The sequence below is a fragment of the Paramacrobiotus metropolitanus genome, unplaced genomic scaffold, assembly GCF_019649055.1.
Source record: "Paramacrobiotus metropolitanus isolate TYO unplaced genomic scaffold, Prichtersi_v1.0 Parri_scaffold0000025, whole genome shotgun sequence".
NCBI classification, from domain to species: Eukaryota; Metazoa; Tardigrada; class Eutardigrada; order Parachela; family Macrobiotidae; genus Paramacrobiotus; species Paramacrobiotus metropolitanus.
This window is the reverse complement of record NW_026570245.1, coordinates 853,135-867,175: the sequence shown is the minus strand read 5'-3', so window position 1 is coordinate 867,175 and position 14,041 is coordinate 853,135. Positions and strand designations below refer to the sequence as shown.

Genomic DNA, 14,041 nt, shown 5'->3' with positions numbered 1-14,041 from the left:
CTGTGCAGCAAGCGCCGATGCCGGTAGTAAGGATATGGGAAAAGCATAACGTGCAATCTGGTATAAAATGCAAAGAGCAAAATTGCTAGCGCAATACCTCCTACAAGTAATAACAATCGAACTCTTCCCATTTACAGATTTCCTTGTTCGTGACACACGAGTATAATGAGTGGTTATGAGCCTAGTCATTGTAATTGATCAGAGACGTAAAAGTGGAACCAGGCAAATCGACATAAAAATTAATAAAATCCACCTTTCCTTTTTAATTTAGTCCAATAATTTCCAACGCTGTATCTCACAGTCTCACTATAGTCCATGTAACAACTTTTGCAGAGCTTCAACTGAAATTTCACAACTGAATTGGTTCACTTTACTAAACTGTTCAAGGTCATCGGCCGCAACTAGGCAGTACAGTCAGTTCACTCAAGCGACCACTTCAGCGCATTTAGTCAACCACTAAAGCCAAAAATAACGCCCAACCCGACTTATATTCTCACAACAAACCCGGCCAATCCATGGACCCACAAGCTGCCGTTTCACAGATAAAAAGGGAGCGCAGGAACTAACATAAACGAAAGCCAAAAGGGAAACAGCTCAGATCAACCACAACATCGGGGACAGCCAGTCAGCACAGTAACGCAATGGACCAGCAACTACACACTGTGTCCGTTCGGCAACAACGCCCCTCCGTGATCGACCAGCGCGGCAACACCAACGTTCACTGTCAATGCCGACGGACTCGGTCCATTAGCGTTCACCGACACCGTCACATTGGTCACCGCCGTCTGGGGCGCTGTTGCGGAGGGCAGGGCGTTGAATGTCGTCACCGGGGATCGCACTACCACGTCCCACGCGTTCTCTCCACTGGTCAGCTGTGAACCAACGGGACGGGAATATCCGCTGATACTGCCAAATTCCCCCAGTTCATCCCCGTTCATCACCGGAACGGTTTTGTCGCCGTTGATGTATCCGCCCATGATATGCTCGTTCTTGCGACTGCGATTAGTCCGCAGAGTACTTTCGATTAGACCGCTCATCTTGTTCAGATCTTGCTGCAAAACACATTTTCCATTAATTTTCAGAACGGATGAAAAAGATTGGATTCCAATGATCTTAGTCTTCTTACTTCATTAATCAGTCCATATTCCATTAGCTCTTCCGCCAAGATATCCGCTGATTCGATCTCTTCATCAAAATCGCAGACCAGATGCCGATTCATCTTATCTTCCATACGCAGTATGAGTTCGAGCTACAGCAGAAACTTCATCACTGTATGTACTGCAAAACGAAACGGATGGTGCAACATCCCACGCTAACCATACCGATGCCAGTGGTGAATCGTATTTGGCTCGCACCGTGCACATGCACGACATTATCAGGCGTGTCTCCACTTCATTAGCCAAGTCATCGTCAAATTCATCTCCGACTCCGTAGGATTCACCCTCATCGTGCGTCGACTGGGCTGGCGTGGTAAGGAGAGATGTTGTGGGTGATTCCATACCGAACCACCAGCGCTGTTGTAATAATAACGCCGGTATAATTTTTGTATAACAAAACACTGTAGCAATAGTGAAATGGACAGCCCAGCAGAGCATTCGCATGGTTAAGGTAACAATAACAATAATGACTAAAACGCGTATCCGTACTTATAAAACAATGTTTTGAAACAAAACAAAGGAACAGAAATTATGATACTACTTACGCGTATCCCAGTTGCGGTTAGTGGGTAAACTCCCTGCCGAATATCCTCAAGGTATTTGTCTAAATCCCCATTTTGCAGTTGATTCACCCGAAAGACCTGTTTACTTCGTGGTATTTCCGCGATCACTGAGTCGCCCGTTGTATCCTTCCCCAAACTAACCGCCAGATCGTTCCAGTTATCCAAATGATCGGCTAAATGCAAACCAAAAATAAAACATCTTGATAAAAAAGGCATATATTTCACGAGCGCATACAAAAGTAATCCACAAAGGAAAACGCCGCAATTTGCTTCAGTGGAGGCACTTCAAAGAAAGCCGGATGGAAGAGCAGATTCCGCGCCGATGTTCGCATTTCCGGTATGGACTGGAGACAATCGCGAATCATATTTTTAACCGGGCCATCTTCCAACGTCTCCAGAGTAAAACTGAGCATTTCGGGGGTGATGGGGTACAAGGAAGCAACCGGTGGCCCCGTGCTGGGCTGAACGGGAGGAGAGACTGCAGTTGTTTCCCCGGGATTTGCAGATGCTTGTTGCGCGAGAGCCAATTCCTTCTCTTTCTCGCGCTCTTTCTCCTTTTCTCGAACGAGTAGCGGATGAATTCCATAAATCCACATCTTAACAATTAATATATGGTTAAAAATGTTTCATATTCTAATCGCTCTGCGGTCTCTTCCCAATTACCTCCAAAGCCAATACTCCGAATGAATAAATATCCGCAGCAGGAGTCAACAGTGTTTCGACTGCAAATTAGTTGACGATTTTAAATAACCCCACTCGATTTTAAATAACCCGTAAGCAAAAGGAAGCAAATTCGTACACGCATATTCCGGAGCAACAAAATGAAGGTTACGGATATTGATGTGCTCGCGACAGGTGCGAACGTGCTGGTGTATCGCATCCGGAGCCACTGCATCAAAGAAAGTATGGATTCAGAAATGGCAGAAGTATACGACAATCCCAGAAATTCTTACCGCATCCAATCTTAATCAGTCCGTTATGCTGAAGGAACACCGTATCGAGATTCAAATTGCCGTGAACAATGGGAGGCTTTGCCGTGTGGAGGTAGCTAATAATGATAGCAGTCACCCAAAGTCAGACATCGTAACAACCGTTAACACTTAACAGAACGCCAATCCGTTATATCGTTACTTAAGCGCAGTTAGGATCTGGCGACACCAGCGCTTCCACGACTTTTCCGGCATATGCGAGGAATTGTGGGATGTCGCTGTAGAAGCACTTCCTGATAATGTCGTAGCGGACACCGAGGAGAAAGCAGTGGCTGTACTATGCTTGCTGGTCTTGATAAAGTGGTTCAGCGAGCCACTGGAGATGTGCTCCGTAATGAAGATAACCTAAACCATTTTTGCGCCTATAATATACTCGTACTCAACAGCGCGCGATTCTCGTCTTTGTACATATTCCAAGTGAATAAATAAGTACGTACTTTTTACCTCAATCCATTTTAATTTTAATCAGCGTTTACGTACCGCTTTAGTTTTAAATATCCATGTGATCGCAGTATTTCAGCCATATCCGCTGGCTAGCTACGAATACGTTACTTACTCTTGGTTTATCAGAATTCACATCGATATCCGTCCACCAACGATGGAATCGGAGAATGCTAGGATGGTGCAGGTTGATCAGATTATCGAAGATCTGATGAATTTGTTCCTAAAACAAAATGTTTACCCATGATGAAGCTGCCATCGGTATTTGCGTTGAGAAATCCAAAAACATGGAGCAAAGCAAAATTTATATGCACAATTTAATACGTTCAGGTAGAACAGCATCTATAAATTACTCGTAGATAATATATAATTTTTAGCAGTTCATCACGAACCTCCTTATCCTTGAAATTCTTTTTCTCCGAGAACTGCACTTCATTCCACACAACTTCTTTTCCCTCATCCGTATCCATGGCCAGAAAGGCTGCATCGATACCAGGAACCTCACGTTGCAGAACCTGCATCCAAAACAAACTGCCATTTTATTCTGCAGCTCTGTTTTTCTTGTCGAAATCGCATCATACCCGTTCACGACGCTTATGATAGCGCCCACAGGGACTGGTCTCCACCACCTTCTCCTTCCCGTCCTTCCCCTCATCCTCAGAATCCTCCTCACCCCCCTTACTATCATTTTCCGCCGCCTGCGATTCTTTCGTAATCTGCACAGTAGCCGTCGCCACCGTCGTGTACACGTTGACCATCCCTGGATTTGCAGACGCTGCAATCGCCACACTGATTCCTTCCGCTGCCACAGGATGCGCCTTCTTCGCTGTTTCACCCGCTTTGGCCACGGTAGTTGTGGCTGCGTTGTTGGTCACAGCCGCCGTAACACGGGTGACTTCGAATTTCCCCGCTACGAGCTGTGGCTGCGCGGGACGCGGAGTGGCAGCGGGAATCGCACTGGCTGCACTGGAAGCGGGAGGCTGAACCCCCGCGCTGTCTTCTTCCTGGGGCTTGGTGAGTTTGCCGTCATTTTCCGGAGAAATATTGACAGCAGCGGATTCCGGGGTGAATGGGGGATCGTGACTGCTGGGCACAGGGGCAGTGCTCATGCTGCCTGTTTGAAAAGATCCTGTGGTGGGTAGATCGTCCTTGGGTCTGGTCCCTTCTGTTGGTGGGATTATGGCAGATGGATTTCGCAGAGCGGGACCCAAGGCTAGATCACCCTCCCCTGCACCAGACTGTCCACGATCCAATAAGTTGCTCATTTCATTGCGCTCTTAAGACTACAAACAACACCAGGATCACCACCAATCGCTTCCCTTAGTAGGATAAGGAAGATATCTTTGGTTGACACAGAAGATAGGTGAAGATGCGGAGGGGATTAAAAAGGCAGGACCAGAGGACGTCTAGCGACAAAAAAGGCTAGCACATGAACTTAGGACTATAAATATTTGAAAATTTATTATTTGTCTTGAAACTTGCTTGAAAACCAAAACATCAAAGTTAAAAACTTTCGCTTTCAAATGTTTCTTGTGACTTCCGTCAGTTCCGTGACATAGGCTTGTGATCGGTTCAGTTTCATGGTGACCGCTGCTTCAGGGTGGCTCGAATGTACTTCAGTCTGCAGGTAGCAAAGCGCTGAAAGTGTTTTTTATGATTTATGATCATTTATCGGACAGATTCGGACTCGGTCACTTCGGTGACTTCACCATAAATTTTGCGAATATTAAATTTATTTTTATGTTTAGAATGTTTCATTCTGTTATTATTGTTGGCTTTGAAGTTCAGGACTCTTAGACTCTCAGTTTTACGGTTCATGAGCAAAGAATGACACAGTGATGACTGCATACAGTAGTTTTACTTTTACCGTTGTAGTTTTTCCGCATTCGTGTAATTATGGGTTTTTGAAGTCTCTGATTTGTTTACTTTCTTGGTCCCTTCTATAACTTATAAGTACTGTTGACTGTTGGAGAATGAATCCTCTAATGGACCAAAACCGAAAGTTAGTTCGAAATTGATGACAGAAAAAGCTTCCGCGCCGCCAGTGGAGGATGGGACGCTGGGAATCTTATCCGGCAGGAACGCAGCGTTAGCGCATATCTCAACGTGTAGTATTTTTCGCGAACTGCAGAACCTGCGAGCACACGGATCATTATGCGATGTGATCATAAAAGGATCTGAGGAATCTGTCAGAAGAATCTCCTGTCATCGTCTACTTCTCAGCGCTTACAGTCGATATTTTCGGACACTCTTTGATTCAGTGTCTTCGCAGGATGAAGTGCGGGTGGAAAACGTTCCTACCGACATTCTGAACACGTGAGCTCAGCCTTTGATCTAAGAAATTGAAAATTTATTATTTGTGACATCCGTCTGCTCAAATATTATTATTCTTTGTGGAAATTGTAATTCACATTACGCACTTTCAGATTGATCGACTGTATGTATTCCGCGGAACTGCATTTGGATGATGGTAATCTTGCACCGCTTCTACATGGCGCTCTGAATTTGGATATCCCCACAATCGCTGAAATCTGCTGGGAATTCGCTGAACAGCATATCGGTGTAGCAAATTGCCTCATGATAAACAGCCTGCGCGATTGTAAAATTTACCGGCCACACCTAGCGGAAAAAGCCAAAAGCTTAGCGCTTCGGCATTTTTCAACCGTTTCTCATGGCTCCGATTTTCTGCAGATGGATAATGAACACGTAAGAGGAAGAAGAAGGTTGCAATAATGTATGAATCTTTGCGAAAACGTTGCTGAAGTACTGCTTAATTTAGACTGTAGGATTTGTATCTGTAGCATCGCCTTCAGGCAATGCAGTTAAAAACAGATGATAATTTTTGATCTTTGTTTTTGCAGTTGGTTGATTTAGTTAGATCCGATAACCTGAATGTACAAGCGGAAGATGAAGTGTTCTATGCTGTACTTCGTTGGTTGCATTATGATCGCGGCTCTCGACAACCCCAATTCCCCGAAATAATACAACATGTGCGGCAGTCCTTTTGAGTCCTAGCTCTCTAGGGGAATACTTACAGTTGATGGGACCGATAGACCAACCGCCAGAATATTCAGCTGCCGAAAGAAAGGACAACTCGTCGACCTGCCTTCAGAATGGTTCTGTTGACGATAAAATGCGGGAAATATCTGGTAATGATAGCGCGGCTATTAAAAAGAAGGAGGCGGATCAGATCCCACCATGCTTGAATGCCGCTGGTGAAGAGATGCTTGACGGATCGGGACAAGATGCAGTGTCCGTGCAACCACGTATATCATACGGTAAATAGGCTTTGCAGTGCACCGGCAATTTTGTTTTATTTTTAACAGCTCGCTTGCACAGGTACTGTCCCGGTTATTGTCTGTGTCGGGGGAGAAGACAAGAGTATGTTGGATTGTGTGGAGTGTTTCGACCCCGTCACCCATTATTGGTCGCCACTGAAATTGGTACCTTACCGAGCTACTGGTGTCGGTATGGCCACAACGGAAGATCATAGCCTGTTTGTTTGTGGTGGATACAGCGAGTCGCGTGGTTTGCATGCGCTGCGACGCGTCGTGCGCTACAATCCGTGTGTGGATGAATGGAAAGATATGCCGGAAATGCAGACAGCGCGCGGTGATGCCGGTGTGGCGGCGCTGAACAACTGTGTTTATGTTGTGGGTGGTTGTAACAGCGCGTGGCGACAAGTATCGACAGTGGAATGCTATGATCCATTGATAGGAGAATGGCGTTCCGTGGCCGATCTGCCGGTGCCACTGTCACATTTTGGGATCGCTGCTTGTGAAGGACGCCTGTATGTTTTCGGTGGATGCATGCAGGGTGCTGCTGTTCGTTCGGGATTCTGTTACGATCCGAAAGCGAATGGATGGAGCGCTTTACCAAGTATGGCGACGAGTCGGGTGGATTGTTCTGCGTGTGCCTTACCAAGCGGAGTGATTGTTGTTTTTGGTGAGTTTTGAACAGGACTGCGCAATAAATCCGCAGTTATTTTAAACCTTTGGGCTGGATGTAGGTGGATATGGTGGTGTGAAACATCTGTCATCTGTGGAAGCATACGATGTGAAAATGAATCAGTGGACGGAAAAATGTATGCTTTATACGTAGTTGGTACTTGATAACGGCTAATGCTCTGATAGTAATTCGAAACTGGTCAGCGAAACGAAACTGCATAGTCTTCACTTTGTGTTTGAACAAAAGTTTGAACTTTTTTGTGTATTTAAACAAATCTTCAGTGCCGATGTTTTTGTCACAGGTGATTTGATCAGAACACGCCGATTAGCGCGAGGGGCGTATGTTGATGGAAAGATATACGCTATGGGTGGAGACACCACCGGAAACTGTCAGAGTAGTGTGGAACAGTATGATGACGTTACGGATAGATGGATTTTACTGGATAACGTATACGTATCTCGTTTTCGTTGCGGATTAAGCTGTGCAGTATTGCGAATTCCGAAAGGTATGGTTGCATTTTATAACCGAATCATCTGGACGACAGTGGACAAATTAAAATTTCTCAAAGGATTTCACATTTTCCCTTTTTAGATCTTGCCAATCAACCACCGCGATACAAATGAACCACTGGTTTCAGGTGAAAGGGTAATTTTTGTAGAGGTACTTCTAATCCGTGGTTGATGAATGGATGTGAATCTTAACTGTTTTGAAAAATCTCGCGTTATTTGCATCAGAGTATTGTTGTCTTGTGCTTTCTCAAAAATGTGCACTCAGCCGGTGAAATGTTTTTCCGGTGAAGGATATACTCTACCTAGCGCAGTTTTGTTTTGTCATGTAGACGTTTTGTACACGGTATATTTAAAGAAAGTTTTAGACCTAGGACTACTAAGCGAACTATCGTGCATAAGCATAAAATGACACATAAAAGCACGGCAGACAGGTAATGGCTACAGCGTTGTGCATATGATGAAAGTTTAGTAAAAGCGTTGTTTTTTAAGGTTGTGACTATCATATTATATATGTACTCGCATTACTAAGCGCTGAACTCGGCTGAAGTCGACTGTGAAAATTAATTGAAACATGCGGTTTTACAGTGAAAGTGCATAGAACAAAAATTATTCAACGATTTGGTAAATGCACTAAATCCGACACTGAGTATAGTGGATACATCAGGCTACACAAACAGCCGACAGCGTTGTGTTGGGATTACGAAATGTCTAAGTGCAAGCAGATAATAATGCACAAAAATGAAAAAAAAACGTTGTTGACTTGTATAATCTGGTGCGATGAAGGCTTGTTGTGCATTCTATGTCATTCTTTTTCTGCTGCTTCTATACAATAATTATTAGAGGAAGTACCTGGAGCGATCTTTTATTTAGCGGTGAAAGTCAAGCCTGACAATTAACTGTGATTTACTTGGAATATGTAATTCGTCATTCCAGCCTCAATTAGCCGGAAGATATAGCAGTGAAAAATGCGTATCCGCTGCACTTACTACATGGAAGACAGTCATACTTGGCATGATGTTACAAATCACCAGTTTCCTTAATCGATTTTTCCCCAACACGCAGCGTTACATCCTGCAGTTCATTATTGTCTGTCACACTCCGCCATTTTGCTACGGTCCGTCAGAAGGAGTCCATAGTTTTGCAGAGCTGACCGGTGAGTGCTGTTCTGGAACTCCGTAAGCGTAACATTAGGCAGCGCTGTGAAAAGTTTCTCCACTTGTTTAGGGGTTAAATAAAATTCGGCGATATTAGCCAGGATTTTATATATGTATCGTGATTTTGTGAAATAACTGAGCAGCTGTGTCAAGCTCGTGGATTATTAGCGATTGATTATGCATCTTGGAATTCCCTTTGATTTACCGGAATCATTCCTTGTTTACATTTTATTGCGAAGTGGCGCCATCGGAATTCATCCAGGTTGTGATTAATATACAACGCGTGCAGTTAGTGGATCACGTTTAATCATTACTCATGGGGCCAATGGAGATAGCCCAAACGAGCCAGGCACAGTCCCCGGATGACCTTCTAAACGATGCCATACGGAGTACCGGATCCGCATCACCTCCGGATTTTACTGCAACAGGTAGACAAACCTTTTTTATAACATCTATACTGCAGGTCCATACTGCAGGACCATACTTCGAAAGTATCTAAAACATAGAATTATTTACTGTTCATTTGAGTGAGTAGCAATCTGCATGTATACAGTAGAATAGAAATAACCAGTTTATGCACATCGATATTTCTGTGTTACCATTGTAGGCTCTGATGGTTATGCCGATCCGGATAGCAATGATTTACTGAATAAGGTCAGCAAACCTAAACAGGTATGTTGGTGATATAATTTAATACCACATTTGGTGGTATGTATGCGGATGAACGAAAAGTTAACTCGAATGTCAAGAGTGAACACTGACGAGTAATTACTTTAGATTACATAATTTAAAGCTCTACCGAGTGTACTCGTAGTCGGTTTAGATACATAGTTGCTCGCATTTTTATTATGGAAACATTTTATCTAATAAAGCTTGTATGCAGGCATTAGATCGCTTTTGTTGGATTTGTCATACACCAGCCTCTGTTAGCATCAATCCAGTGGCAGTGGACCACGACACTAACCATGAGGACACCGGAAATCACGGTAGCGGTGTGGAAAATTCTGGCAATGTAACGGTTTACAACTGCACAGAATGTTCTCGAACTTTCCACTCGCAATGTTGGATCACCGTTGGAAAGACACAGGAACGTGTCCCAGAACCGGTCTGCGTTGAGTGCCAGGTAAATCTCTGTAAAATGATATGCTAACGTTTTATGAAATTGTACACAGGTTAATAGAAAATGATACGAAAATAATTAGTAACATTCAGAAATATTATTCTCGCTGTCAGCACTTAAGTCGTATTTTCTTCGATGTTGTAAAACATTGCTTCGACTTAACAGATATATGCATTTTACAGGCAATTAGACTGGAGAAGCGTAATCCGCTGAATGTGATGCAGCGTGTCGGCGAGAAAAAGCTCCAACAGTTTTACTTGTATATGCTTCGGTTTGTGGAAGAAAAACTAGCTAGGGTAATGTCGCTGCATTTGGAAGAAGGTTAGCCGAGACGAAGACAGTGATTAAAATTAATTACCTGTAGGATCAGGAAGGTCCTTTCGCCAAAAATCCCTCAGCAGCCTACAGACCGGAAGAAGGACAGGAGCAGGTTGTTTCCCCGGCAGTTTTACAGAGCCTCCGACAGGTTAGCAAATGACACCCTTTTTGACTTATATATATGTACGCGTACCTAATTCCGAAAAATTTGACAAGGTCGTAGAAAGTTGATGGTTTTAGCGGAACATTTATATGTACTACCTTTATAATTTTGGCACGTTTTAATCTTTTCTTTATTGGTAACAATGGGATTGATCTGTCTCGTTTGCGTAGTGAGCATTACAAGTATAAATAAATAACTTCGAGCACGGCATGTTCTGCGTAACCGCTGCGCCTTAATTTCACTACTCGTACAGATACAATCCTGAACTAACCCGACGAGTTGTCTGTTGCTGATTACTTGTGTCAGTTTAACTGAGATGTCTTTCTTAATTTCCCAGAAATTTAAGTATTTTATTACACAGCAAATTGTTGAGGGGCGCTATTCCACGTATGCTCAGTTCCTGGGGGATCTCCGCGGATTGCTGCATCGTAGTCTTGTCGTTCATGGAGGTGCGTGCTGTATGGTGTGTAAAAGCATTTATGCGGCATTATATTGTGCCCCGATTAGCTCCGATTTGCTACAAACGTTGCTTGTACCGTTAGTGGTGCTTACCGCTTAATTATTATTAATTGCTATAACGTTACTGCGTTTGCAATATGGAAACAGTGAAGGACGATAATAATGCGGTTGTTTTTGTAGTGGACAGTGGTTATACGCGTATTGCCGTCTTCATCATGGAAACTTGCAAGCAACTATGCAACAGCATGGATTGGTGTGAGCTGTGCTTCGAACGCTGCCTGCCGACATCAGGAGCGGAATCTTTGGAGGAAGCAGTCATTCGAGCTATGAGTGACCCATGTGTAAGAAAAACATAAATTGTCCATCGCATTTTGTCATAAAAAGCACTCTAATTTATAAATCAAAGTACTTTTTGATTATTTTGTTACAGCTGCCGCATGTTTCTTTTCATGATTGCAGATTCATCGCCACATGATTGTTTCCGTCATTCTTCCTCATCGCGTGTGGCCGGCCATCATATATAAATTTGATGGACAATGTGTTTTCGTGCGATTTTTCGGCACACTGGAATTGTGAGTTTAATTTTTTTGCCAAGATATATTTATGACACGAACACGCATCTGGCACCGATAAAGGACACAAATAAATTTACGATTTATAATTAGTGGTCGTGTCAAAAAGGACGCGGTGCTGATGTTAAACGAAGATTTCGAGTTGGAGGGACCAAACGAACCAAAAAGAGAGCAGCACGAGATGTACGTTAAGGCGCTGCAGCAGTGCCGGTAAGTCATCTGTAACAACAAACGTATTTTGTAGCAGAGTTCTCGATTATATGGCAAAATCATTTTTTTTATTTTACCAGGAATTTGATTTCCAAATTGTTAAAGTTGTCCGATATCTGTGTGGAGTTCTTCCCACAGAACACACCCTTCAATGGACGCACACGTTTAAGCAGTACAACCTACGGCGCCGACGGGGTGAAGAAGATCCGCGCCAAACCGATGCGAAACCGGCCATCCGCAGCCGACAGCAATGACGACGAAACATCCAGCTACAGTTCATCGGAAAAACCGGCAAAATCTGGTAAACGGGGAAACTCCAAACTCTCCCGCGCCAGAAGTAACGAAGCCGCCACCGGCGATCCATCGGCGGAATCCGCCAACGAAACAGACTACGACATGTACGAAAATCCCAGCAAACGCAGAAAACTCCCGGCTCCTAGCGTTTCGTACCCGGATTACACGGTGCCGGAAGAGCCACTCCTGTTGTTTGATTCGGAGACGGATGAATCGATTGATGAGCGGAACACCTTGACAATAAATGCGACTAACGCTCGTCATGACCTTTCCAGCCGGCGTACCTCATTGCTGATGGAAATGGAGATGCCGCAGTTGTATTCTAATCCGCTGGCCCCAGTCAGTATATTTTCCGAGCCGGCGCCAAATACGAATGTGCAATTAATCCCCATGGATCAGCCGACAATACCGGCCAATGACACGCGCAACCAACGACGACCCAGTCTGTTGGTGCACTTTAGCGGGGATGATGAAGCGGTGGAGGTGGACTGTACGAATCTGCTGTATTCCTTGACGGCGAATTATCCGGCGATGAATAACAATGCCCAGCCGGTGAGTATGCCGATGCGGGTCATCCCACGGATGGATATGCCCGGTACCGGTTTTCCCTCGTTTCCGCATATGGAGCCGATGCCCTTTCCCTCGGTCTATACGACCGGGATGCCGTTTTCGCGACCCATGGTTCTTGGGATGGAAAATGACAGTATTAGCGATAGCAGTGGTGATATCGAACAAGTACGCCGCAATTGTTTGTGTAAGATGCCTTGCAGTGCAGATTTAACGATAAAGGTCATATTGTTGCAGCAAATGCAGTCGTTTTTTGACGATTTCAATCGCTTAAAAGAGTTACGCCGCATCGAAGCCGAACAGAATCTGACCAATTTTCAAAGCACATACATTGATTGTTTCCGACGGTTCATGGAGACTCGAGAGAATTTTGAACAAATCTATCTTCAGCAGATTATCGACAATCAACGGGTGCGTAAGACTATGTAAACGCTAAAATTTTACAACGACCAGCGTATTGTACATTCTGGCACTGTGTATAAAGTATGCAATTGTACAACGTATATTGAATATTTGTTACTAAAGTGGAACTAATGTTCAACAAGTGATTGTATAATTTTATTGTACGATAACAAATTATTTAGCACACGATTGACCGTAAATTAGAGAAACTATGTACTAAATAGTAAATGGTACGATTTTTGGGATGTTGCAGTTGCTCGAGAATGTTTTCAATCGATTCCAAAGTTTGTTCTCCACGTATCGGGCCACCAATGAGGCATTTCTTCGTAAGGATGTTTTGTCCTAATCCGAATATTTTCCGCTGAAGATCGTTTTATTTTGCGCAGATGCTGCTGTTTTCGAGTCGGGTCGGAAAGAAGGTCTTCAGGATAAGAATGAGTGTATCACCGCGACTAAACGAGAATTTTGGGTATGTGGATTTTCTTGAATTAGTGTAGAAAGGGGCTCACCCACGAGGATTATCCGGGCTTTTGCATTATGCGTAAGTGTATGAGTTTTTGATTGCCCTGAAACATCTAATGTTTTGCAGTGTTGTTTATGTCAGAGACGTGCACAGTATCTATGTTGCGGCGTGACCTTATACTGCAGCGAAGAATGTCAGCAATCGCATCTTGCACAGCATCAAGTGCATTGTAGTCGTCTAGTCCCGGTTGGAGTGCTGGGCTTGGAAGATAAAACTGTACAAACTCCTTTTGGCGTACTGACGCTGTGCCGGACACTAATCCCCATTGAATCTGTTCCACCGCCGGAACCTTCGGTACCCGTGGCATGTGTGCCCGCGGACGGAAATGCACAAAATGATCAACCTCCGGAAATTAGCAAAGCCGCAGTGGAACGCACTGATACGGAAGACATCGACGCCGTGGCGCAGATTCTTCAGTCGAAATTCTGATGTACCGTTCGCAACGCAGGAAAACAATTATAACAATCACCAATTGATGAGTTTGTTTTCTCAAAAATCATATAAAACTGGCAACGATTTGCTGTAGAAAGTTTTTCTATCGCATCCTGAACAATTTTGCTTGTTAAAATGCTGCTGTTGAAAGGGAAAATATTGTTTTCACAAAACGGAAGATAATAAATACAAGTTTATCATACGTTAATGTATTGCGCTG

At 43.9% G+C, this 14,041-nt stretch overlaps 3 protein-coding genes across 4 annotated transcripts; 2 read left to right on the top strand and 1 right to left on the bottom strand.

Annotated features, from left to right (window-relative positions):
- Window positions 1–287: 287 nt before the first annotated feature.
- LOC129587447 (nuclear receptor-binding protein-like) lies at window positions 288–4,687 on the bottom strand. The gene is made up of 12 exons (XM_055481191.1): window positions 3,732–4,687; window positions 3,543–3,665; window positions 3,266–3,373; window positions 2,852–3,054; window positions 2,674–2,768; window positions 2,520–2,609; window positions 2,384–2,442; window positions 1,956–2,316; window positions 1,703–1,893; window positions 1,323–1,514; window positions 1,127–1,249; window positions 288–1,052 (listed from the first exon to the last, which is right to left on the bottom strand). The coding sequence occupies exons 1-12, from the start codon at window positions 4,413–4,415 to the stop codon at window positions 654–656; spliced, it is 2,628 nt and encodes an 875-aa protein (XP_055337166.1). The 5' UTR covers window positions 4,416–4,687; the 3' UTR covers window positions 288–653.
- Window positions 4,688–4,835: 148 nt separating this feature from the next.
- Window positions 4,836–8,035, top strand: LOC129587536 (kelch-like protein 20). The gene is given in 8 exon segments (XM_055481329.1): window positions 4,836–5,466; window positions 5,577–5,856; window positions 6,012–6,156; window positions 6,159–6,428; window positions 6,490–7,095; window positions 7,160–7,234; window positions 7,400–7,603; window positions 7,690–8,035. Coding segments are annotated over 8 exon segments (1,911 nt in total). The 5' UTR covers window positions 4,836–5,167; the 3' UTR covers window positions 7,722–8,035.
- A 364-nt stretch (window positions 8,036–8,399) lies between these two features.
- Window positions 8,400–13,908, top strand: LOC129587488 (uncharacterized). 2 transcript variants are annotated; one of them, XM_055481270.1, is made up of 15 exons: window positions 8,400–8,760; window positions 8,832–9,189; window positions 9,369–9,415; window positions 9,645–9,884; window positions 10,064–10,177; window positions 10,246–10,347; window positions 10,724–10,811; window positions 11,002–11,162; window positions 11,281–11,393; window positions 11,487–11,603; window positions 11,684–12,632; window positions 12,702–12,875; window positions 13,120–13,192; window positions 13,253–13,335; window positions 13,456–13,908. In XM_055481270.1, the coding sequence occupies exons 2-15, from the start codon at window positions 9,078–9,080 to the stop codon at window positions 13,816–13,818; spliced, it is 2,736 nt and encodes a 911-aa protein (XP_055337245.1). In that variant the 5' UTR covers window positions 8,400–8,760; window positions 8,832–9,077; the 3' UTR covers window positions 13,819–13,908. The 2 variants fall into 2 exon arrangements, with proteins under 2 accessions (XP_055337245.1, XP_055337244.1); XM_055481269.1 differs by having other exon boundaries at window positions 8,402–8,760; window positions 9,369–9,433.
- Window positions 13,909–14,041: the final 133 nt, after the last annotated feature.

What these genes read in the sequence shown, in the direction of transcription:
- LOC129587447 (XM_055481191.1), bottom strand. Translation starts at nt 4,415, where the DNA reads ATGAGCAACTTATTGGATCGTGGACAGTCTGGTGCAGGGGAGGGTGAT. An exon ending in AGAATTTCAAGGATAAGGAG is followed by an intron (nt 3,374 to 3,542) that starts GTTCGTGATGAA and finishes ATTTTGTTTTAG; the next exon opens with GAACAAATTCATCAGATCTT. An exon ending in TAACCGCAACTGGGATACGC is followed by an intron (nt 1,515 to 1,702) that starts GTAAGTAGTATC and finishes TTATTACAACAG; the next exon opens with CGCTGGTGGTTCGGTATGGA.
- LOC129587488 (XM_055481269.1), top strand. Translation starts at nt 9,078, where the DNA reads ATGGGGCCAATGGAGATAGCCCAAACGAGCCAGGCACAGTCCCCGGAT. An exon ending in TCCGGATTTTACTGCAACAG is followed by an intron (nt 9,190 to 9,368) that starts GTAGACAAACCT and finishes TTACCATTGTAG; the next exon opens with GCTCTGATGGTTATGCCGAT. An exon ending in TTTTTCGGCACACTGGAATT is followed by an intron (nt 11,394 to 11,486) that starts GTGAGTTTAATT and finishes ATTTATAATTAG; the next exon opens with TGGTCGTGTCAAAAAGGACG.